The 25,449-nt window shown below is 40.3% G+C and overlaps 1 protein-coding gene across 5 annotated transcripts; it reads left to right on the top strand.

Moving 5' to 3' along the window:
* Positions 1-13,736: 13,736 nt before the first annotated feature.
* On the top strand, positions 13,737-24,027 carry LOC124279695. 5 transcript variants are annotated; one of them, XM_046715530.1, is made up of 4 exons: positions 13,737-13,798; positions 17,061-17,104; positions 21,853-21,984; positions 22,747-24,027. In XM_046715530.1, the coding sequence occupies exons 2-4, from the start codon at positions 17,098-17,100 to the stop codon at positions 23,349-23,351; spliced, it is 744 nt and encodes a 247-aa protein (XP_046571486.1). In that variant the 5' UTR covers positions 13,737-13,798; positions 17,061-17,097; the 3' UTR covers positions 23,352-24,027. The 5 variants fall into 5 exon arrangements, with proteins under 5 accessions (XP_046571486.1, XP_046571483.1, XP_046571487.1 ...); XM_046715531.1 differs by lacking the exon at positions 13,737-13,798 and adding an exon at positions 14,397-14,447; XM_046715527.1 differs by lacking the exons at positions 21,853-21,984; positions 22,747-24,027 and adding an exon at positions 18,368-19,422.
* The last annotated feature ends 1,422 nt before the right edge of the window (positions 24,028-25,449 follow it).

A 25,449-nucleotide genomic window follows, 5' to 3' on the forward strand; every position in this document is an offset into this window, starting at 1 on the left:
TGTTACTGTAAAGGGATAAGCACCAGAACATGACAGGGTTATGTAGCTGTAAAGGGATGGGCACCAGAACATGACAGGGCTATACAACTGTAAAGGGATGGGCACCAGAACATGACAGGGCTATACAACTGTAAAGGGATGGGCACCAGAAAATGACAGGGCTATGTTACTGTAAAGGGATGGGTACCAGAACATGACAGGGTTATGTTACTGTAAAGGGGTGGGCACCAGAACATGACAGGGCTATGCAACTGTAAAGGGATGGGCACCAGAACATGACAGGGCTATACAACTGTAAAGGGATGGGCACCAGAACATGACAGGGCTATGTTACTGTAAAGGGATAAGCACCAGAACATGACAGGGTTATGTAGCTGTAAAGGGATGGGCACCAGAACATGACAGGGCTATGTTACTGTAAAGGGATAAGCACCAGAACATGACAGGGCTATGTAGCTGTAAAGGGATGGGCACCAGAACATGACAGGGCTATGTAGCTGTAAAGGGATGGGCACCAGAACATGACAGGGCTATGTTACTGTAAAGAGATGGGCACCAGAACATGACAGGGCTATGTAGCTGTAAAGGGATGGGCGCCAGAACATGACAGGGCTGTGCAACTGTAAAGGGATGGGCACCAGAACATGACAGGGCTATGTTACTGTAAAGGGGTGGGCACCAGAACATGACAGGGCTGTGCAACTGCAGAACTTTACCATTTGTATTGGATAACAATAAATGAAATTTAGTTAAATTTGGGTATGTAAAATAATAGGGTTGCAGATATCTTTGTCGAAGTAAACAGGACATACAAGCAGAAAATTATACTCATCTTCAGAACATGACAGGGCTATGTAATTGTAAAGGGATGGGCACCAGAAAATGACAGGGCTATGTTACTGTAAAGGGATGGGTACCAGAACATGACAGGGTTATGTTACTGTAAAGGGGTGGGCACCAGAACATGACAGGGCTATGCAACTGTAAAGGGATGGGCACCAGAACATGACAGGGCTATGTTACTGTAAAGGGATAAGCACCAGAACATGACAGGGCTATGTAGCTGTGAAGGGATGGGCACCAGAACATGACAGGGCTATACAACTGTAAATGCAGAACTTTACCATTTGTATTGGATAACAATAAATGAAATTTAGTTAAATTTGTGCATGTAAAGTAATAGGGTTGCAGGTGTCTTTCTCTCAGTTGTAAGTAAACAGGACATACAAGCAGAACATTATTTTCATCTTAAACTGAATTTAAGTTACAAACATTGCAAATTCTTTGGTCCCGACTAATGTTTATATAACATCCCGTTTCAATAAAAAATATCATGAGAGGAACATCTAAAACGTGAAAGAGCTGTTCGGAACTTCTTAACAGTAATCTTATAAAGGTAATCTTCCTGAATTATGTGAGATTAAATAGTTTGTAACAAAGACACTTATTTGATAAAGCCAGTCTTTTAGCCTTTGTGTTAATGACACTACAAAATGTGACTTATAGTATAGTAAATAACAATTAAACCTATCATTGTCTTTTGTTACTGGAGAGCAAGTTCTTTCTGCTGTCATCAGGGTATCTGGGTGAGGAATCTGGCTGGTCTTGGAACTGTGTACTGGTTCTTGGTGTTGCCTGGATCCCTTGTGATGGTTCCACATCTTGACTTGGCAGCTGGACCTGTCGACTTGTCCATTGTCCCATGTAGACAGATGATTTACATGAAAAATACAAAACAAATGAGAGTTAGGTTGCGGCAAAATGATAAATAACTTATTCTGGTATTTCGCTGGTTTGTACCGAATACATATAAAAAAACCTTCAAAGTAAATATACAAAAATACTCGTGTATTGGTTCATTGAACTCATACATATTGTTTTAGCAACCATTTGTTAGTTACCTTGTTAATTCCATTAATTTTGTTAGTTTCAGTATTTAATTTGTTTAGGTTGGGTTTTTTTTTATCTTGATTTCTTCTTATTATTTTATTTTATTTTATCTGAGTAACTTTGGTTTAAAATGATTCATTAGGTTGAGTTTACTTCACTCAATTTTGATCCATTTTGATTCAAATCATTATGCACATTATGATCGGCCTGTACATATGGCTAATGTTCGGTTTATTTCGCTTGAGTGCGGCAGGCACATTCTGCTCTTTACGCTTCAGTATGCATGGTATATTTCATTTATGCTTGGTCTGCTTTGGTACGGCTTATTTTGCTTCCGTTTCACGTTGGTTCTGTTCATAAAAGTTCACTTTGCTTTTGAGATTGGTTGATCAGATCAAGGTTCAAAATTTGTTGTAATGCACACAACTCAGATGATCAGGCTGATGTTGACATTATGGTGACATTAGGTAACCATTTTCAGATTATTTCTACAAAAAGACATTCAAGACAAGATTTCATCTTCTGAGGCTGTAAATGATGATGATTTTCCTCCAAAAATGTTTGATGGCACTCCCCTTAGTCATATTGATAGTATCACTGACACTGATCAAGTGAGTAAACTACTGAAATCTGCCCAAGGGATGGGCACCAGAACATGACTATACAACTGCAAAGGGATGGGCACCAGAACATGACTATACAACTGTAAATGTTTGATGGCACCCCCCTTAGTCATATTGATAGTATCACTGACACTGATCAAGTGAGTAAACTACTGAAATCTGCCCAAGGGATGGACACCAGAACATGACTATACAACTGTAAAGGGATCGGCACCAGAACATGACTAGACAACTGTAAAGGGATGGGCACCAGAACATGACTATACAACTGTAAAGGGATGGGCACCAGAACATGACTATACAACTGTAAATGTTTGATGGCACTCCCCTTAGTCATATTGATAGTATCACTGACACTGATCAAGTGAGTAAACTACTGAAATCTGCCCAAGGGATGTGCACCAGAACATGACTATACAACTGTAAAGGGATGGGCACCAGAACATGACTATACAACTGTAAAGGGATGGGCACCAGAACATGACTATACAACTGTAAATGTTTGATGGCACTCCCCTTAGTCATATTGATAGTATCACTGACACTGATCAAGTGAGTAAACTACTGAAATCTGCCCAAGGGATGGGCACCAGAACATGACTATACAACTGCAAAAGGGATCGGCACCAGAACATGACTATACAACTGTAAATGTTTGATGGCACCCCCCTTAGTCATATTGATAGTATCACTGACACTGATCAAGTGAGTAAACTACTGAAATCTGCCCAAGGGATGGACACCAGAACATGACTATACAACTGTAAAGGGATCGGCACCAGAACATGACTAGACAACTGTAAAGGGATGGGCACCAGAACATGACTATACAACTGTAAAGGGATGGGCACCAGAACGTGACTATACAACTGTAAAGGGAGGGGCACCAGAGCATGACTTTACAACTGTAAAGGGATGGGCACCAGAACATGACTATACAACTGTAAAGGGATGGGCACCAGAACATGACTATACAACTGTAAAGGGATGGGCACCAGAACATGACTATACAACTGTAAAGGGATGGGCACCAGAACATGACTATACAACTGTAAAGGGATCGGCACCAGAACATGACTAGACAACTGTAAAGGGATGGGCACCAGAACATGACTATACAACTGTAAAGGGATGGGCACCAGAACATGACTATACAACTGTGAAGGGATGGGCACCAGAGCATGACTATACAACTGTAAAGGATGGGAACCAGAACATGACTATACAACTGTAAAGGGATGGGCACCAGAACATGACTATACAACTGTAAAGGGATGGACACCAAAACATGACTATACAACTGTAAAGGGATGGGCACCAGAACATGACTATACAACTGTAAAGGGATGGGCACCAGAACATGACTATACAACTGTAAAGGGATGGAGCACCAGAACATGACTATACATCTGTAAAGGGATGGGCACAGAACATAACTATACAACTGTAAAGGGGAGGGCACCAGAACATGACAGGGCTATACACAACTGTAAAGGGATGGGCACCAGAACATGACTATACAACTGTAAAGGGATGGGCACCAGAACATGACTAGACAACTGTAAAGGATGGGCACCAGAGCATGACTATATACAACTGTAAAGGGAGGGCACCAGAACATGACTAGACAACTGTAAAGGGAGGGGCACCAGAACATGACTATACAACCGTAAAGGATGGGCACCAGAACATGACTATACAACTGTAAAGGGATGGGCACCAGAACATGACTATACAACTGTAAAGTGAGGGCACCAGAACATGACTATACAACTGTAAAGGGATGGGCACTCGAGCATGACTACTAGACAACTGTAAAGGGAGGGGCACCAGAACATGACTAGACAACTGTAAAGGATGGGCACCAGAACATGACTAGACAACTGTAAAGGGATGGGCACCAGAGCAGACAACTGTAAAGGATGGGCAACCAGAACATGACTATACAACTGTAAAGGGGTGGGCATCAGAACATGACTAGACAACTGTAAAGGGATGGGCACCAGAACATGACTATACAACTGTAAAGGGATGGACACCAAAACATGACTATACAACTGTAAAGGGATGGGCACCAGAACATGACTATACAACTGTAAAGGGGAGGGCACCAGAACATGACAGGGCTATACAACTGTAAAGGGATGGGCACCAGAACATGACTATACAACTGTAAAGGGATGGGCACCAGAACATGACTATACAACTGTAAAGGGATAGGGACCAGAACGTGACTATACAACTGTAAAGGGATGGGCACCAGAGCATGACTAGACAACTGTAAAGGGATGGGCACCAGAACATGACAGGGCTACGTAACTGTAAAGGGATGGGCACCAGAACATGACTAGACAACTGTAAAGGGATGGGCACCAGAACATGACTATACAACTGTAAAGGGATGGACACCAGAACATGACTATACAACTGTAAAGGGATAGGCACCAGAACGTGACTATACAACTGTAAAGGGATGGGCACCAGAACATGACCATACAACTGCAAAGGGATGGGCACCAGAGCATGACTATACAACTGTAAAGGGATGGGCACCAGAGCATGACTATACAACTGTAAAGGGATGGGCACCAGAGCATGACTATACAACTGTCAAGGGATGGGCACCAGAGCATGACTATACAACTGTAAAGGGATGGGCACCAGAACATGACTATACAACTGTAAAGGGATGGGCACCAGAACATGACTATACAACTGTAAAGGGATGGGCACCAGAACATGACTATACAACTGTAAAGGGATGGGCACCAGAACGTGACTATACAACTGTAAAGGGATGGGCACCAGAACATGACAGGGCTATGCAACTGTAAAGGGATGGGCACCAGAACATGACTAGACAACTGTAAAGGGATGGGCACCAGAATATGACAGGGCTTTGCAACTGTAAAGGGGTGGGCGTCAGAACATGACAGGGCTATACAACTGTAAAGGGATGAGCACCAGAACATGACAGGGCTGTGCAACTGTAAAGGGATGGGCACCAGAACATGACAGGGCTATACAACTGTAAAGGGATGGGCACCAGAACATGACAGGGCTATACAACTGTAAAGGGACGAGCACCAGAACATGACAGGGCTATACAACTGTAAAGGGATGGGCACCAGAACATGACATGGCTATACAACTGTAAAGGGATGAACACCAGAACATGACAGGGCTGTGCAACTTTAAAGGGATGAACACTAGAACATGACAGGGCTGTGCAACTTTAAAGGGGTTGGCGCCAGAACATGACAGTGCCAGGTTGAGACTACGACCAATGACAAATCTTCTAAGAGGATCAAACACTTCAATGTCACAACGAATACATGTGATCCAATTGTATGTGGAGTGCTGTGAGCAAAACATCCAAGAAGTCCTGTGGCACAATAATGCACTCTCTAGACTGTGATATAGGTTCACACTGGGGGACAATAATTTTTTTGGACATTTTGAGCTATGTCTTTGATATCTGCAAGTTTCTCAGAAGGGCGGGTACCCGGTGACAAATTGGCAGGAGTCTGAACATTCAGGTTGTGTATGGTAACTTGGTAGACCCTTGAATCACATCTGTGATATTAATGTGGTAGTGATAAGGATTAAGAATGCAGATTAAATAATTACAGTTAAGTCTCACATGGCTTGGCTACAAAGCTTTTGGTCTTTAGAAATATTTGAACGATGGCTGTCCTGAATAATACCCTTAACAACTATAGCCCTAATTGGTCACCCCCCTTGGCTGTGTCTGCCATCACATCTACTGGTTCAAGGAAGTGCTATTGTTTCTCTATCTGTCGATTGTTGAGTCATCGCCTGTCCATTGTTGTCAACTGTAGATATGCTCACATCTATATTGTCAAGCAGTCCGGTATTCTGACTGTCTGTGTTGGGACGACCGCGAGCAGGATAATGCCGCCCGTAGGAAACCCCCTTGGGTTGAGCTGGGACTCCTCTCACCCCATTCTTGTATACTTGTTTGCCATGTCTGGTGGAACCAACTAAAGAAATTTCAACTCAACCTATCCTTCGTCTTCGTCAACGTATTGTCCGTCTGAGTTATGAGCTAACTCCCCTGTCGACCATATCTACGCATTGAAATATATATATACATATATATGGCAGAGTGATAATCCTACTGAATGCCATAATGTATATATCGTAGAGTGGTAATTCTAGTGAATGCCATAACAATTACATATGGCAGAGTGGTAATTCTACTGAATGCTATATCTATCTATATCTATCTATATATATATCTATATATATATATCTATCTATCTATATATATATATATATATATAGCAGAGTGGTAATTCTACTGAATGCTATAACAACATATATAATAGATTGATAAATCAGGAAGAACAATGACATATTGAGAAAAACAATGGCCTGTAAGAGAAAACAGTGCCACAGACATAATGCTATGTGAACAGAAAAAAAACGGTATCACACACTGTTATAATAGGTACCAATAGTATATCAGACAGAAAGCCGATATTGTGACTGAACCAACAGCATTTAAAGCTGCAGCATGCCATGTCAACTAATGGCATACCAGCTGAAACAATGCTACAATGACAGAACTAATGGTATATCAGCTGCAATGATGACACCATCACATACCCAATATTTTGTTGGCTACTGTAAATGCAAATTGGGGTTGTATTACTGTGATATTCATATACCTCCAGCCAAGAACTATTCGACATATGCAATTTCCCAATTCTAAACATGAGATCAAGCTTCCAGACAACCTCAGCTGACACAACTGCCTTTCTACGGTAAACTGGGGTGTCATAGTGGATTGGATTGAGGTCTGGTGGACATGACGGCCAGTCCATCCGTTCCACACCCTGTTGCTGAAGATAATCAGGACTATCCTGGCTCTGCGAGGTCTGGTGAACATGACGGCCAGTCCACCCGTTTCACACCCTGTTGCTGAAGATAATCAGTGACTATCCTGGCTCTGTGAGGTCTGGTGAACATGACGGCCAGACCACCCGTTCCACACCCTGTTGCTGAAGATAATCAGTGACTATCCTGGCTCTGTGAGGTCTGGTGAACATGACGGCCAGTCCACCCGTTCCACACCCTGTTGCTGAAGATAATCAGTGACTATCCTGGCTCTGTGAGGTCTGGCATTATCGCCTTGTAGAAGAGGATCACGACCATAAAATCCAAGCATAGCTTGCAAAAAGGGAATAGCAAAGGGTGTCAAGATTACATCTCGATACCGCTGAAATTTCCATCAATAATGTGAAGCTTGGTTCTTCCTGTAGCCATGATACCGGCCCAAACCATGACTGACCCGCCACCAAACCTATTGTGTGTGACAACTGTAGCATCAGTGAACCGTTCACCTCTTCTGCGGAATATTCTCCGAAGACCATCATTAAAAGACAAATTAAACCGGCTTTCATCTGTAAAGTGCACGGTCGACCATTGACGTTGATTCCAACGACCGTGACGTCTGCTTCAGGCTAAACGTGCATGTGTGTAATGTTGCACAAGTGGTGAACGGACTGCTGGTCGCCTTGAACGGAGCCCACTGGCACTTAATCGGCGTCGAATAGTGTTCCTGCTTATGAACATTCTACTGTTCAGTCTGAAGGTCACCGGCGGTCACGAATCGGTTACGTAAAGCGACGTTAACCAAGTGCGTGTTTTGCCTTACAATGGTAACTCTAGGTCGACCTGGTCTTCTCGTATATTCCATCGATCCCGTGGCTTGAAACCTTTTCTACAGTTTCCAAATGACACTTTGACTCACATTGAAGTTAATTGCAGCTTGTTGTTGTTTGTGACCAGCTTGCATGCGACCAATTACTTCACCCATCTCCGCTACCGTCAGGAAACGTCTCATTTCGTTTCAGAAACCGTGATGTCAGGGTGAGACTACGGTTGGCATTAATAGCCTAAATCTGTGCATAGGAAGTCGCACTTTCTCATGCAATACAAGACAAAATGCTGCCTTTCCACGATACAGACATTGTCAGTGATCACGGAAACAAAACATTTATCAAAATGATCATGTTTTTGAAACACTGCATATCTTTAACTTCTCTATCATTGAGACATGTGCGTAGCCTAATGTGTTCTATGGTGTCTTATGTCAACATGGTTTTAACAGGGTTTTACTGATATATTCATTTATAGAATTGATTCCTATCAATGCAAAAGACACACGACCCTTCAATAATGGCACTGAGTATATATCACTCTCTCCGACTTGTTAAGATATAATACACTTTTAAATCATGCAAGATTATGGCCTGATAGAACTGTTCATCATATTAGCAGCATAACGATGAAACCCGTGTCATGCCGACAATATCGTATTCCATCTATTTTTGTAATCTTTTGCTTAGTTTGTACATTTAAATTTCGGGCTAGTGAATTATTTTGTGGTTTAGTAACTTTCAGGCATAGCTAGCCCGACAGGCTAGCACAATTTGGAAATTATTTCGCACACTGCTTCCAATATTGTATTTATGAAGCATTTGTACGGTATCACAGAAAAAAAGACGTTGCAAACCTGGTATAAGCCAATGTGTGTGTACAAGTCGCATCAATGCTGTGATCTAACAGTAACACCTGGTCCTGCTACTAAGGTAAGTTGTGTGGAAGTAAGGCCACATAAAAATAGTCTTGTTTCTCATCACCTTTTCAAAAAAACATATGGGTGGGTCGGGCGGATTTTATTTTTACATTTTATTTCATTTTATGTCCAAAACCCCTTGATTTCTGGGGAAATTTACAGCTTTTCTCCAATAGAAAATCAAAACTTAGAAGTGTGAAAATTCATGCACATTTTGAGAGTCAAAGTTTCATTTCCTCTACAAAACAATCTTAAAGTCGGGGCGTATTTTTGGGTCGGGCGGCAATGGGAAGCAAGAATATTTTTATATATGGCCTAACAATGTAACAGTTACAGGTTGATTGGGCACTACTTTAAATCCTACAGTAAGTGAATGGCTTAAAACAAATGATCCACTTTACGATTAATGGGTAGATTACATAATGAACCCTTTTCAATACTCACCATATAAAGGAAGGTGTTTTTGATGCATCGAATTACTTTTTGTAACAGGAAAGTTGAACTTCAGAGGTAACCCTTGGAAACAACCACCTAAAATAAAATGAACAACATACATTGCTGAGATCAGATTCCCCATAGGCACTAATTGATCCATCAACATGATGAGACTGGTGTTACCATGGTCTTCATCTCAAAGAACTAAAATAATCCTGTGTTGTTTACATGTTGCCAATGTATTTGAAAAAAACAACCACAACGAATAAACCCATTACTCGAAACAAACACTGGACCTAAGTCCTTCTGAATTGTTTATTTCACAGAGCGACGTTTCCAAGTAGATCCTGACATTGTTATCAAGCTCAGTGCTATAAACAAGAAGATGTCATCCATGAAGTTGTAAGTTTCATGTTTTTACTCACCAAATTCTAGAACGCCGATCAAACAATTAAATGGAAAATGTTTCCGCGGATAATCGGTGATTCTCTTGGGTTGAAGATATATATTTATTTGAATTAAAATAATAAAATAACTAGATTGTTTCCTATCAGTGTTTTACCATACGTTGGACATGCTGACCAACATATGACCAGAACCTTATAATGGGACAAGAAGCTGCAGATAACACACTGACAATGAAGGTAATCTGTCTGATCTACAGAGTATTGCCATTGAAGCGTACGTACAATATCTTCAGGTATTCATTTTCTTTCCTTTTCTTATTAGTATTAAAATGTTGTTAGTAGCTGAAGCATACGTATTATATCACGAGGAATTCGTCCTTGCGTTTCATCAACATCGTGTCTTCTATTACCATTGGAACGTTCTTACAATATCTGAGCATTTTACCTATCCTAAGTAATAGTCGGTGAAGCGTACGTACAATGCATCTAGAACATTCGTCTTTTTGTTTTATTTACATATCCAGTAGACATATAACAGCTGAGGCGGAAGTATAATATCTTCAGGGATGTGTTTGTTCGTCGTTATCAGGTGATCAATACACTTGCCTCTGAGTATATTTGTAATCAGCTTTCTAAGCCAGTATCTGTACGGTCACTCGTTTGCTCGCCCAGAGTCCAGCTTGGTCATCTGACCAGCTTCCTTACGTGCATCTGTGTGGTCAGTTGCGGTCATCCAATACCAGTCGATATCGTAAACATTGAGGCTGAGTACGGCTCTGGCACTGACTGGCCATAGGCCAATTGTCCGAGCTGTCACTGTATAGTACCGTAGTGCCTAATGTTTTGCATCCTAGCTGTAGGTATTGCTGAAAAGATATCTAGACTTCATGTAAACTTTTGACAGATACCAACGTTCAAGCACATTCGATTTGCAATATTACTTCATCATCCGTCATCTACTCAATTATTTAGTGGTACAATGTTGTTCTACCCAAAGACACACTATCTGGTAAATGATTCATATTTTGCAAAGAAAAATATAACTTATATTCACAAAAAACAATCGATACCGAAACATCTCATGATCAAACTACATGGACGTGTGTGGATGTGCTTATCGATAGGTATGACAACAAATGTTGTTTAACTCATCCATGAAAGGATAATTTCACATTATCAAGCAATCAGCCAAAGTCAGACGTCTGGTACCGCGCCTGCCAGCTCACAAAGTCAGACACCTGTTTGTGTGAGGGCGATTAGGTGCCTGACTCAGGATGTGGGTTCGAATCCCGGATGGGACTGAACCCAACAAAAGTACTAGAATCTGTACTAGGAAAGAGTTCCTTCCGTTCCCCCATATTTGTGTCGTAGCATTACCGTAGCTGGGGCCCTTATCATACAACGTGGTTCGACCCTATATATTGTAATTGATTTTGGGCATTATAGTTATTTTTCTGAGTTCTCTAGTAATTGTTGTGTTAGGTTTTAGTATTTATTAATTTATAAATATCATTTGGGATGGGGGAACTCTACCGAAGAAAAACCGTATAACCTTACTGTATTAGTAAATGCAAAAGGTTATAACATATAGTCCTAGTTTAGAGTATTTACGAAAGAGGTTATAGGTGAGTTCTATGTAGTATAAAACTCTGGTTTAGTTGAATATTACACAGTTAATATTCTGCAACATATCAATGCAATAAGATAGAATGCATACATATCAAAACTAACCTGGTTTAATTGGTTTGCTGGCATCTGGTCCAGACTCGATTATTAACAAACCGCCACCATACAGCTGGGATATTGCTGCGTGCGGCGTTAAACAACAAACCAAGACTTGTTTGTGAGAGGAGTGTTAGCAGAGTGAGACAATGCAGTGAAACAAAGGGTTAACTAGGAGGGTCAGCTTGGCCAATAAGTTGAGCACATCGTGGCTTGGCTTTTTAAAGGCTTACAACACGAATGATGCGTGAACTACATTGATTACTTATGAAATCTATGCGCATGGGTTAAACTACGTCTAAGGTTGGTACAACCTCCACCTGAGTACAGTATTATACCCAATCCTCATCGTACATCCGGGTATTGCTGGAAATGAAGGGCAAAATCCTGGCTGAGTGTCTCACAACAAAGACAAATACCCACTTCACCTAAATGTTAGAAGTGTACGATATAAACCAGCTTGTATTTCTGGGCACATCTCTCAATGTGATATGTTACGTTGTACAGACACACTTCTATCATCTTGTAAACACAAATTGTCTCAAACTGGACCTAGGGTGTTGGAGCAGCCTAGTCGTTAAAGCATTCGCTCGTCACGCCGAAGACCCGAGTTCGAATCCCCACATTGGTACAATGTGTGGAGCCCATTTATTCCTGATATTGCTGGCATATTGCTAAAAGCGATGTAAAATCAAACTCAATCAAACTGGACTTGTATCATTCTCCGTATAAGAGGGATAGGAATTTGTCGATGGGGAAATCATTCTTTCGTCTATTTTTTGTATATACGTCTTTGATTTAACGAAGAGAAGATTAAAAATCATACACTGAATATATGTGTTTCATAGTTTTCTTGTCATTGAAGAAATTGTTAATATGCGCTTCGTATAAACAGCCTAACAACCCTGTGTTATTATGGCACCGAGTAGAACTTTCACTTGAAACTGCACTAGATTATATGCCTTATGTTGGTCTTTTCACAGTGATTATAACAAAGTTTTTTCAAAGGCAATATTCATCATTTGCACAATGTTTTAGTTAGGGGGAACTTACGTAATGTCATCAAATAACAGTCATATTCAGATATATATTAACAAATGGTAGAATAGGAAGTTCTTAGTTTAAATCATTGCAAAGAATTTCTTGGCTTAAAGTATTACAACCCTATATGTTCAAAAGAAATATAGCTGTATCAGCAAATCCATTATCATAACAGTCTTGTAGGATTTCTGTTCATCTTGATTTTGGATACGTCAGGCTGTTTATCTGGAAACAGTCTGTACCATTTCTAAGCTAACACTGGTTGATCTATTTATCCAAAATAAATTCAATGATCTATCTCAAAACAAAACACTTACCTGAAATATCAATACATGGCTGAAAACGTCTATTTAGAATGTCGAATGAACCATGGAACCATTTTATAAACAGTTGACACATTAAATAATTAACTCTAGTGATGAGTAAGAAAATCAATAGTTCTTCATGATATATATGTTAGTTGTACATTTGCACTATCATTATCACTAAAGTCATTTACTAATTGCCACTTCGTTCCCAATTCTTTCAGCTGCAAAGTTTCATTCCATCATATTCTGCGAGGTAAGTTGCAGATTAGAGGCGTATTTACGGAGCCAACTGTGGTTTTAAGGCGTCTAACCAATAGGGTGATAATCTTTGACATCTAATGTAGGCTACCACCCCAAACCTTTATACCTGTGTATTTACTATTTAGGAATTTGCTAAACACTACTAGACGATGAGATGTTGACAGTGATATAATCTGAGCTTGAGCACACTTTGCTACAAACTGTTGGTCTGATGTGGCTTACAATGCCCATCTCTCTGAACAATAGTTGTTTACAGTCAGTATACAGTAGCTGTATGTGTCACAGGAAGCTAAAATCTGAATCTTCTTATTGTAAATGTGCTGAACAGATTGTCACAGACATCGCTAGAACAGCTACTCTGATCATAATCAATACTCGATGGCAATAGTGATGTCATGTCTGGCTGACTGACCAATCAAATCTTCAGTGAGACTGTTCACTTCCGGTATTACATTGCTGCCACATCGTTCCTTCAGCTGACACACCTGGTGCGACAGACATCTGGTAAGTGGAACCTTATAATTTAAGAATTTTTGGTAGATGGTACTGGTGTCTCAATACATCCCAAGGAATCGTCTGAGGTGATGTTAGCTGAAGGAGTTCAATAAAAAGTCTTAACCCATCTATTTTGTCATGTTATAGACGCGTGCAATATATACAGTGGGGTACGTATCATTGTGACGTTGTCCGCAACAAACATGCCTACAATATTTGCAGAAAACCCTCGTTTTGGCGAATAATTTTCTTTCAACCTATTTCCTAGCTACTGCAGAGTTTGATGCTAAACCAAAGTCCTGATTAACAAGGTTCCTGTATAAACCAATCCAGAATAATGATATACAGGGTCTCATTACTGACTCACCAACGGGAAAATATCCATTAAACATTACATATGTAAGTTATGAAGATTAAGTTTCACGTATCCTTCTGAATCATATATCATTTAGTTTCTTGTCAACTTTACACATTGTCAACACGCTACCCTCACTGACATTTTCAAAACGCTACCCTTATGTTACTGTCTTTATACAATATGACGTAGTGTCTGGACGTGAACCAATCAGAAGAAAGCATGATTCATTACGAGACAGAAACGCAATTTGTTCCATTTATATTTGCAGCCATACGTCCACAGCCTGACTGTCTAGTGCATGTAGGTATGATTTACCCCTTGAAACCGACGGTTTTGCTTTTGTAATATTTAATGACATTTTTCCAAGCCATGGGCAAAGAAACATTGGATTCTGTGTACCGTGATCTTTATTCCAGCTCTCTTCCTAAACTCATGATCATTGGTAAGCCACCCTGAAGAACATTTATGAATGTCACACACTCATATTGTGTTGTGCTGTGTCACATGGTGGGTTGACTTTTAACAATATCACTCCAGAATGTGTATGTTTCAGCATGTCTCATATGGAGGGTTGATTTTGTATAATATAACTCCAGAAAGTGTATATTTCAGTATGTGTCATATGGCGGGTTGATTTTTTATAGTAACACTCCAGAATGTATATTTTTCAGTATGGGCCATATGGTGGGTTATCTTTTAATAGTAACACTCCAAAATGCGTATGTTCCAGTATATCTCATATGGTGGGTTGACGTTTAATAGTAACACTCCAGAATGTGTATGTTTCAATATGTCTCATATGGTGGGTTGACGTTTGATAGTATCACTCCAGAATGTGTATGTTTCAATATGTCTCATATGGTGGGTTGACGTTTAATAGTATCACTCCAGAATGTGTATGTTTCAATATGTCTCATATGGTGGGATGACGTTTAATAGTATCACTCCAGAATGTGTATGTTTCAATATGTCTCATATGGTGGGTTGACGTTTAATAGTATCACTCCAAAATGTGTATGTTTCAATATGTCTCATATGGTGGGTTGACGTTTAATAGTATCACTCCAGAATGTGTATGTTTCAATATGTCTCATATGGTGGGTTGACGTTTAATAGTATCACTCCAGAATGTGTATGTTTCAGAATGTCTCATATGGTGGGTTGACGTTTAATAGTATCACTCCAGAATGTGTATGTTTCAATGTGTCTCATATGGTATCATCTGTGTCAGTATGACCTCTTTCGGTGATAGGATTTGCCTTATTGTTCCAGATGAAATTATTGTATTCCATCGAGTAAGCGAGTTGGTTTTCGTGGGAAAAGACAATCTGTCAAATGAAGAACAACTGATCGAAAATACAAGAACAATACTAGACAGTGTTTTCATTGTCGTTAGTTTCGCGTAAAGTTTCCCTTAGAACTTTCTCTATCCTGATGAATGCTAGCGCTATAAATGTGGCATGTCAGCGAGGGACGCCATAGCTTCACACTGAGTTTGATGTTTCGAGTATACATAAATCTTCTGTTGTTTTTTTCATGTTTAATAAACAAAAACAAAAAAGTACAAACATAGGAATAAAACAAACGTTTTCCTGTCAATATTTCCAATGCAAAATGTTTACTATACAGGATAAGAATAGTGCACTATACATTGTTAGCAATGCCTGATGAACATCAATGTGAAGTGTTGTGACAAGGTAATCACGATAGCGGCTAGACAATGTGTAATTACGATCTCCTCTGAAAACGATCGAGAATTACCTTACCATACTGATAACATATTGCAGGTTGAATGATGCCACAAATATACACGTATATGCAAGTATATCAGAATAATTAAGAAGGTTTGTATTTGAGTTGGTGAATTATTTCTTGGAATGCCAAGCATGTAAAGACTGGTCCTTCTTGTCAATTCCACCAAGACAGCTATAGAGGTTTATGGGCGTTTTAACTCTGGTAAATACTTATCTTACGTGACAAAACCTATATTCTAAGTGCAATACTAATCATGTGTGTGTAAACGCACATATAGCTTGTTATAGTTTTTACAATGATATATGGATATAGCCCAATACTCGATATACGAGTTGGTAGCATGGGTTAATTATTTATTATTTTGATGAATTAAATTAAATAAAGAACGTGATTTATTGCACAATCTTTTAATCCTTGTTAATTCACCCCAGCAACCACGATCTTAGTTTTAAAAAATTCAGTGACTACTGTCTGACATCTTTTGAAAAAAGACGTAGATTATAACTTCAAAAAGACTCTACCTTAGTGAAGTTTTTGTAAGTTTTATTTATTTAATTTAATGTGGGTTTAATCGCCATCTAATTGGCCATTTGAATCCATACTCACTTGTATTAGAAAACCTGCAGACTTCGTATTCTCTTGACCTATCTGCTAGTCTTTCCCACCGTCGAGATCGATACTTGTGACCCACATCACCATCGATGTGTCTTGCTCCAGACACTTGTAATGTGTATGCACTATAGACGCCAGGGAATACTCTCACGCCAACCACCATGGTTTATTCATAGGCCAACAATTGCCTGTACAGAGAAATGGAATATCACAACTTGAATGTCACATTATTGTGAAATCGTATTTAGATGAAAATATGTTGTAATTTATCACAATCTGGAATGGTTATCCTTGAGGTAGCCTAGTGGTTAAAGCGTTCGCTCGTCACTCCGAAGACCCGGGTTCGTTTCCTCACATGGGTACAATGAGTGAAGCCCATTTCTGGTGTGCCCCCGCCGTGATATTGTTGGAATATTGCTAAAAGCGGCGTAAAACTCACTCACTCACTCATTCACATGGCACCTGATGTCATATGCTGAATACTAACTTTAGTTTAATTACCATCCGTGTTATGTGTATATTTTACCATTGTTTATCTTGTTTTAGATCCAGGACAACAAGCACCACCGGGCAATCTCCAAACATGACAGGTATAGTAAAACGTATACTCAAGGGCAGAATATAGTATACAGACATGTTTATTGGTGTCTAAAGATGAACCAAAGAAGTTGGTTGTCTCTCATACGTTACCACAAGAGCGTTTGTGTTTCACTGCCAGTATTCAGGATAGTAACAATTATACAACGTTTAGTAACATTTTGTCACATTCAATTTTCAACTGTATACTTTCTTTTGCCCGGAAGTATTTGTAAACTTACTCCTTATAAAAAAAAACAAACATGAACTGTGTACGGAACAAATCATAATTGAAACATTATAAGTCATAAATTATCGACTCGAATAGCTGCAAAATGGCTGATGCGGCGTTAAGCAATACTCACTCACTCACTTGGTTTATCCCTTGATGCAAGGGATAATGATGATCTCTTTCAATATCAATGAGAATGTGACCTTGGCTTCGTCTTAATGGGTTTATGAAACCCTTCATGGCTGTGTTCGCTGACGACTCATACCATCCCATTATGTCATGTAGACAAGAGTTTCTCTTACTTCGTGTGAACAGATGTCCACCTGACCAGTGAGTGACCGTATGACTGTGGTTTTACTCTTAAGTCAATGTCAGCCAGGCTACATCAGGACGACATGCAAATAATCTGACTGTTTAAGGAAAATCTCTGAACGATGTCATCCATTCAGGTGACATTGTGACCATTCGAACTACACCAACTGGTGTCTTTGACGAACAAACTATGTGTGGGACTTAGTTGATAGGATATTATGGGAGCCTTCAATTGTGATCATAATACACATAAAAATATAATAAAACTACGTTGTAAGATATGTACACCGAAGGATGGGTCCTGTACGTGACATCTGAACTTGCCGCACTCAATTGTGCTGTGAATCCCAGACATTGAAGAAAAGGACAACTGTAGGTTTGTTCCAAGTAACTAGCAACGCTGTATGTTTGTTAAACATAAATTTCAAGTCCCGTGCTGGGATTCGAACTACGAAACCTTCTGCTCCGAAGTCATATGCCTTGTCCACATTACCAAAGAAGTTAACCCCCATCATCAAGCTGACAAGGTATGGGATGACTCTAGGCCCTGCTACATAAATACTTTATGTGTAATTCTATAAAACAATTTCATCCCTCCAAATGAGTACATGTCACCTGAAGTACCCGTATGATCCTCAAAACTCCAGTATTCTTCCAATGGTGTTTATTAAGTTACAATCAGTCTCGGTGTACAAGGCCACGTGAAGTTCATGGTGCCCACCGTTTGTTCCAGATGGGTGCGACGTTTGTGAGGAGGCTGTGAAGCACGTGACTACCGCCGAGACTGTTATCACATTTCACATGGAGCGGACCGTGGTATATGGATCTGGACGCAAAGCGACCAACTTGAAAACCCGTAGAAAGGAATTATTGGCAAAATTCTGTAATCATGTGTGTGCGCTAAGAAACTCTGGAGGAGGTTTTTTGTTGATTCATTTCACTGGAAATAAAGAAACCGGAAGTAGAGATTTGAATGCATTTGATGAGCTAGTCGACCTGAGGCTGAACGCCATGATAGAAGATGATACATTATTTGTTGACAATTACGAAAGAAGTTGGCTTAATGATCGTGTTGTCATCCTCAAGGTAAAGTCTTCACCGTCTTGCTCCACATCAGACTTCAAGACAAAGATACCCCTTGACGACCGTCTAATTGACCCCTCGGCAAGGAACATCCCCAATCTGTATAACCTCACCCCTGGAGACAGAACCCCTATGCTGCCACCCCAACCCCAGGTCCTCATAGATTGGTCACAGGATGTTGTTGCTTTGCATGAAAGTCGGAGTATAGAAATGAAATGTTGGGGAATAGGATTTGTTGTGCCATCAGATGTCGAGCGAAAAGCACTTCTGATCTGGGAAACACTTAAATTAAGAGAAAATATAACAGCAATGACAAAACTAATAAGAGGCGGTTCATTTTATTGTGGAATAGAGGAAGAACTGGTAGACACGGGCGACTATAAATTGAAAAAGTCGAAGGTTTGTGGTATGACCTTGACTGAAGGTGAACGGGAAGACCTCAGTCGTATTCTCCTACACAAGGTTCAAACAGACATGATGTGGACCAACCGAACCAACGAAAGCATTGGCCCCCCTGTTGATGCTATACAAATACTGTTTCATAAGGTTCGGGAGGAGACATTCGTCATGGAGGTTGTAATTACGTTCTTTGATGGATTGGTATTTTATGACAAGGCAGGACCTGAGTGTTATGTAGTAAACAGTGACCTGACACCGAGACGGGTGGAGTTCTCGGAGTGGATACAGCGTGTTAGACCAGAATAAACCACACATGGTTATCATCAATATCTTCAGTTTACATCTGATGTTTAGTTCTTACTGAGACTATGTCACAATGATTCATCATTCTTACAACCAGAGACATTCCGCAGCCAGGACGTTTGGATTGATTGTTTGCCGAATTATCATTCATTACTTTATGGAGAGCTTATGTCCTCGGGAGCCTATGGTTGAGGAGCCTCTGCCTGTGGAGCCTATGCCTAAACAACCTAAATGTGAACAGCCTATGACAGGACAACCCATGCCCTAAACAACCTAAATGTGAACAGCCTATGCCAGGACAACTTATGCCTAAACAACCTAAATGTGAACAGCCTATGCCTGAACAACTTATGCCTAAACAACCTAAATGTGAACAGCCTATGCCAGGACAACTTATGCCTAAACAACCTAAATGTGAACAGCCTATGCCTGAACAACTTATGCCTAAACAACCTAAATGTGAACAGCCTATGCCAGGACAACTTATGCCTAAACAACCTAAATGTGAACAGCCTATGCCAGGACAACTTATGCCTAAACAACCTAAATGTGAACAGCCTATGCCTGAACAACTTATGCCTAAACAACCTAAATGTGAACAGCCTATGCCAGGACAACTTATGCCTAAACAACCTAAATGTGAACAGCCTATGACAGGACAACCCATGCCTAAACAACCTAAATGTGAACAGCCTATGCCAGGACAACTTATGCCTAAACAACCTAAATGTGAACAGCCTATGCCTGAACAACTTATGCCTAAACAACCTAAATGTGAACAGCCTATGCCAGGACAACTTATGCCTAAACAACCTAAATGTGAACAGCCTATGCCAGAACAACCCATGCCTAAACAACCTAAATGTGAACAGCCTATGCCTGAACAACTTATGCCTAAACAACCTAAATGTGAACAGCCTATGCCTGAACGACCTAAGCTTAGACAACCTATGCCTGTGGAGCCTATGCCTGCGTAGTCTATGCTTGTGGAGCCTATGCCTGTGGAGCCAATGCCTGTGTAGTCTATGCCTGTGGAGCCGGTGCCTGTGTAGTCTATGCCTGTGGACCCTATGCCCGGAGAGCCTATGTCTGTGGGATCTATGTCTGTGGAGCCTATGACGGCGGAGCCTATGCCTGTGGAACCTATGACTGGAGAGCCTATGTCGGCGGAGCCTATATGCCGTATGTCTCTATTGTAATACGTTGTCATTGCTGTGTGCGTGCTGGAAACCTGTGGCAGAAAAGAACTACACGTATATGGGTAAACGAAACTGATGGCAGTTGTGTTGTTAAGTCATTTCCACAGTTTGCATGTATACTGAACTATCTAAAACAGTATACTTTTCCTGGTCACTGACAAGGTCAAGACGTTACCAGCATTTCATCTATTGTCATAAGCGTCGTTAAAGAAGACTGATGTCCAGGGTCGATGACGTGCCTGGATTCGCTCATATATCCATCCCCTGGTATGTCTGATCCACACCCGACTGTGTGACATGGCACACTATAGCTTATGTGATCCCTTATTACATTCGTGGTATTGCTGCCAAAACTAAAACATGGACTTCAAACCACATGAATTATGCCTTTAGTACCCAACAAATGACAGCTAGCTGAATCGTGACCATAAACACGACGTTGTACCAGAACCTTTGCAGTTTATCCAACAATTGATTCCCTTGTCTCATTCACACTCTATAATACAACCACCGCGAATAACAACAGTCTGGATAGGCAAAGTTATAAGTGAACACATTGCAGTGCAACTATATGTTTTACTAACTGGCTACATTAAAGCACGAAATCTTAATCTACTTTACATAGATCTGTTCATTTTCCAACATTCTAGTGCTCAAACCTTTTATTGTGCTGAATGGGCTTCAATAGGAATGAATTTCAAATTCATATTTAAATTTCAATACAAATTATACGCATCGTTAAAGCGAGACAAAAAGTCTGGTTATTTTCAATTTTCATAACAGATATTCAAATTTAGTAAAAACAATGTGATGATGTGACCTTCCCTTCACACAAAGGCTTGTCTTGATAAATGAATTGTTCGTATTGTACTCAAATAGCTGGTCACACCGTAAGGCAAACCAGTGAAGATCTGGGCTAGAATTGATCTCAGGAACCCATGCTTGTCCTAAGAGGCGACTAACATGATCGGTGGTCAGACTCGCTGACTTGGGTGACACATGTCATCGTATCCCAATTGTGTAGATCGATCCTCATGATGTTGATCACTGGATTGTTTGGTCAAGACTCGATTACTTAGAGACAGCCGTCATTTAGCTGGAATATTTCTGAGTGTGGCGTTAAACAACAAACCGAAAGGCAATATCAGCCACATCATCAAAATAATGATGCATTTCCGTTGCCTGTAAATATATACAAGTAAACAGGTATTAAATCAATAGCCATGTGTTTCAGATATCTGGAAGAAGGGAGATACGTCCACTGTGACTGACCTGCGAGGCTGCTACAGTTTCGGACCGACAGTCAAACATTCTGGAGAGTCTTTCAGTGAGATTCTGGACTACTTTAACTCTCTCCAAGAAGAAGGTAACAATATTGCCAGAGATATATTTTGTTTCACAGTATGTTATAAGATAAAAATTTATATTGTCGAATAGTTTGATATGTCTTTTAAATATACTAAAATCAAGTGGTTAGAAACTGTTCTAAAAACTCAGATAAGGTACAAACATCATCATTATACGGTGTCTGATACGTGCAAAATCCACGCATACAAGTAAAATGTGATTAATACAAATTGGTATTTGGCACGGGATACACTGAAGTGTATCTACTCCTTTCAATAAAGGGGCGATGGGGTAGCCCAGTGGTTAAAGCGTTCGTTCGTCATGCCGAAGACCCGGTTTTGACCCCCACATGGGTACAATCCGGGAAGCCCATTTTTGTGTCCCCGCCGTGACATTGCTGGAATATTTCTAAAAGTGTCGTAAAACAAAACTCACCTTTCAATAAAAGCAAATGTGTTTAGTAACTGTAAGTCCAGTTTATACATGCTGTCCTATGTTTGGATGGTTTAATGGATACAAGTGAACAATGAAGCTACCGATCTTTGTAATCCGACTAATATGCACTATTTGTATTTCTTGTTAGATAGTTTCCATGGTCAAAAGAACAATGGCACGCTCCACAAACTTATCGTAAAGCTAAGGTGATCGCAACTCCTCTACTTTAATATGGACTTACGACTGTCGATGCGCTACGATCACTTTGTGGAAGGATCCCTTGGAGTTGTGTTTGTATTTCTATCAGACTGTACGAATTTACACATGGTTCTGGTTTCTGCTTCAGAGAAGGGGGTCAAATTCACCTTGTTTCCCCCGAAATTTGACCAAGAGCTGCAGGAGGACGAGCAACACGTCATCAGCACCGTTAGGGAATACCTTGTGGCGAAGAAAGGAGGGGTAGCCTTCTTCCAGAAATCCATTTCCAACCTCCTGGGTTTGAAGACAGCATCTGACGTCATCTGTGACGTCATCATTCTCACACCCACTGACGTCCCATACCTTTTGACCTTCGCGAAGGACAAGGAGGCGACCTCGCGGCGTAACCGTGACATGGCTAAACTTGTACTACGCCGTCTAAGGATGTTTGTTAGCGTAGACTTCACCCTAGCGTTTGGAGTAGTTGGTGTCGAGGACGACGCTGCAGACGTGAATCTGTTCTCCCAACGGCTGCAGCATGTCAAGTCATCCTCCACGTCGTTCGCTCTGAGAACGTACATGATCATAACCAACTCCAAGTATGAAAGCCTTGTCCGCGGATTGGTTGCCATGTATGCCACTGCCAAAACACCGACTGAAAACGGTTACTTTGGCAACAGTTGCAAACATAATTCTAAATCCATCTGGATAATGCAGAAAGATGCATTTAAAACTATATATGCTGCTGGATAAATCGAAGGAACGACATTTCTGAAATACGTTGTATATCGCACGCCGTAGATGACGGGTTTACACGGCATTGGAAAACAGGTGTTGACTGTCCAAGCTAAAACAAAATGTGTCATTTGGCTATATGTCCGAACATACAACACTGTTTCCAAGCATGTACAATACAAGGTACAACTATTAACCTTATCATTGATTGATGTATCGTCTCTAACTGTATACAATGATTCAAGGAAAAGTGTTCAGGATCTATAATTAGTTCGAAAGAGAAACGTTGGAAGGTCCACAATAGCCGAATAACACCTTAAGATTAGCAGAATTTACCACCAACGGTAGCATCAGTCACCACAGACACAGAAACATATTAGTCTTCCACACAATGTAACCGTTACTTTATAAAATGTGTTTATACCAGACAAGCTCAAATTGTGGAATGGCCTTTCTAATAAATGTCGACTTCCTCCTACACCTTCATGCTTAAAATATAGTGGTAAAACATAAAACGTTCCCTGTTGTTACTTCTGTAACAGAAAAACTCACATGCTCCATACTCGTTAAGACATTTATGCAGTTTTTAAAGGTAGTAAATGTAACATGACTTTGAGGAAATTAGGGCTGGGACGGGTAGGAAAAAATGGAATCGAGTACCCGCATGTACTTACCCGAATCGGAATCGAGTACCCGGAAATGTAAGGAATAAAGCGCTTCTGTCAACTTTCTGAATATCCAATCACGAGTTGACAGAGATTTTTATAGAAAAACTTGAAATGATGTCAATAAGACACTGAAACTGAACATAGGCTATTTAGTTTACATCTGTTTAACCAGGGAGACTATATGTGTTGTAGATTATCCCTGGTTTAACCAGGGAGAGTATATGTGTTGTAGATTATCCCTGGTTTAACCAATATAGAGAGAAACACCATTACCGCTGTTTAACCAGGGAGACTATATGTGTTGTAGATTATCCCTGGTTTAACCAGGGAGACTATATGTGTTGTAGATTATCCCTGGTTTAACCAGGGAGACTATATGTGTTGTAGATTATCCCTGGTTTAACCAGGGAGACTATATGTGTTGTAGATTATCCCTGGTTTCCTGGTTTAACCAGGAGACTATATGTGTTGCCAGTTAGATTATCCCTGGTTTAACCAGGGGAGACTATATGTGTTGTAGATTATCCCTGTTTAACCAGGGAGACTATATGTGTTATGTATTATCCCTGGTTTAACCACTTATGTGTTGTAGATTATCCCTGGTTTAACCAGGGAGACTATATGTGTTGTAGATTATCCCTGGTTTAACCAGGGAGACTATATGTGTTGTAGATTATCCCTGGTTTAACCAGGAGACTATATGTGTTGTAGATTATCCCTGGTTTAACCAGGGAGACTATATGTGTTGTAGATTATCCCTGGTTTAACCAGGAGACTATATATATGTTGTAGATTATCCCTGGTTTAACCAGGAGACTATATGTGTTGTAGATTATCCCTGGTTTAACCAGGGAGACTATATGTGTTGTAGATTATCCCTGGTTTAACCAGGGAGACTATATGTGTTGTAGATTATCCCTGGTTTAACCAGGGAGACTATATGTGTTGTAGATTATCCCTGGTTTAACCAGGGAGACTATATGTGTTGTAGATTATCCCTGGTTTAACCAGGGAGACTATATGTGTTAGATTATCCCTGGTTTAACCAGGAGACTATATGTGTTGTAGATTATCCCTGGTTTAACCAGGGAGACTATATGTGTTTAACCAGGGAGACTATATGATTATCCCCTGGTTTAACCAGGGAGACTATATGTGTTGTAGATTATCCCTGGTTTAACCAGGGAGACTATATGTGTTGTAGATTATCCCTGGTTTAACCAGGAGACTATATGTGTTGTAGATTATCCCTGGTTTAACCAGGGAGACTATATGTGTTGTAGATTATCCCTGGTTTAACCAGGAGACTATATGTGTTGTAGATTATCCCTGGTTTAACCAGGGAGACTATAGTTGTAGATTATCCCTGTCCCATGGTTTAACCAGGGAGACTATATGTGTTGTAGATTATCCCTGGTTTAACCAGGGAGAGACTATATGTGTTGTAG

The sequence above is a fragment of the Haliotis rubra genome, unplaced genomic scaffold, assembly GCF_003918875.1.
Source record: "Haliotis rubra isolate DU_JTF1 unplaced genomic scaffold, ASM391887v1 Scf255, whole genome shotgun sequence".
NCBI classification, from domain to species: domain Eukaryota; kingdom Metazoa; phylum Mollusca; class Gastropoda; order Lepetellida; family Haliotidae; genus Haliotis; species Haliotis rubra.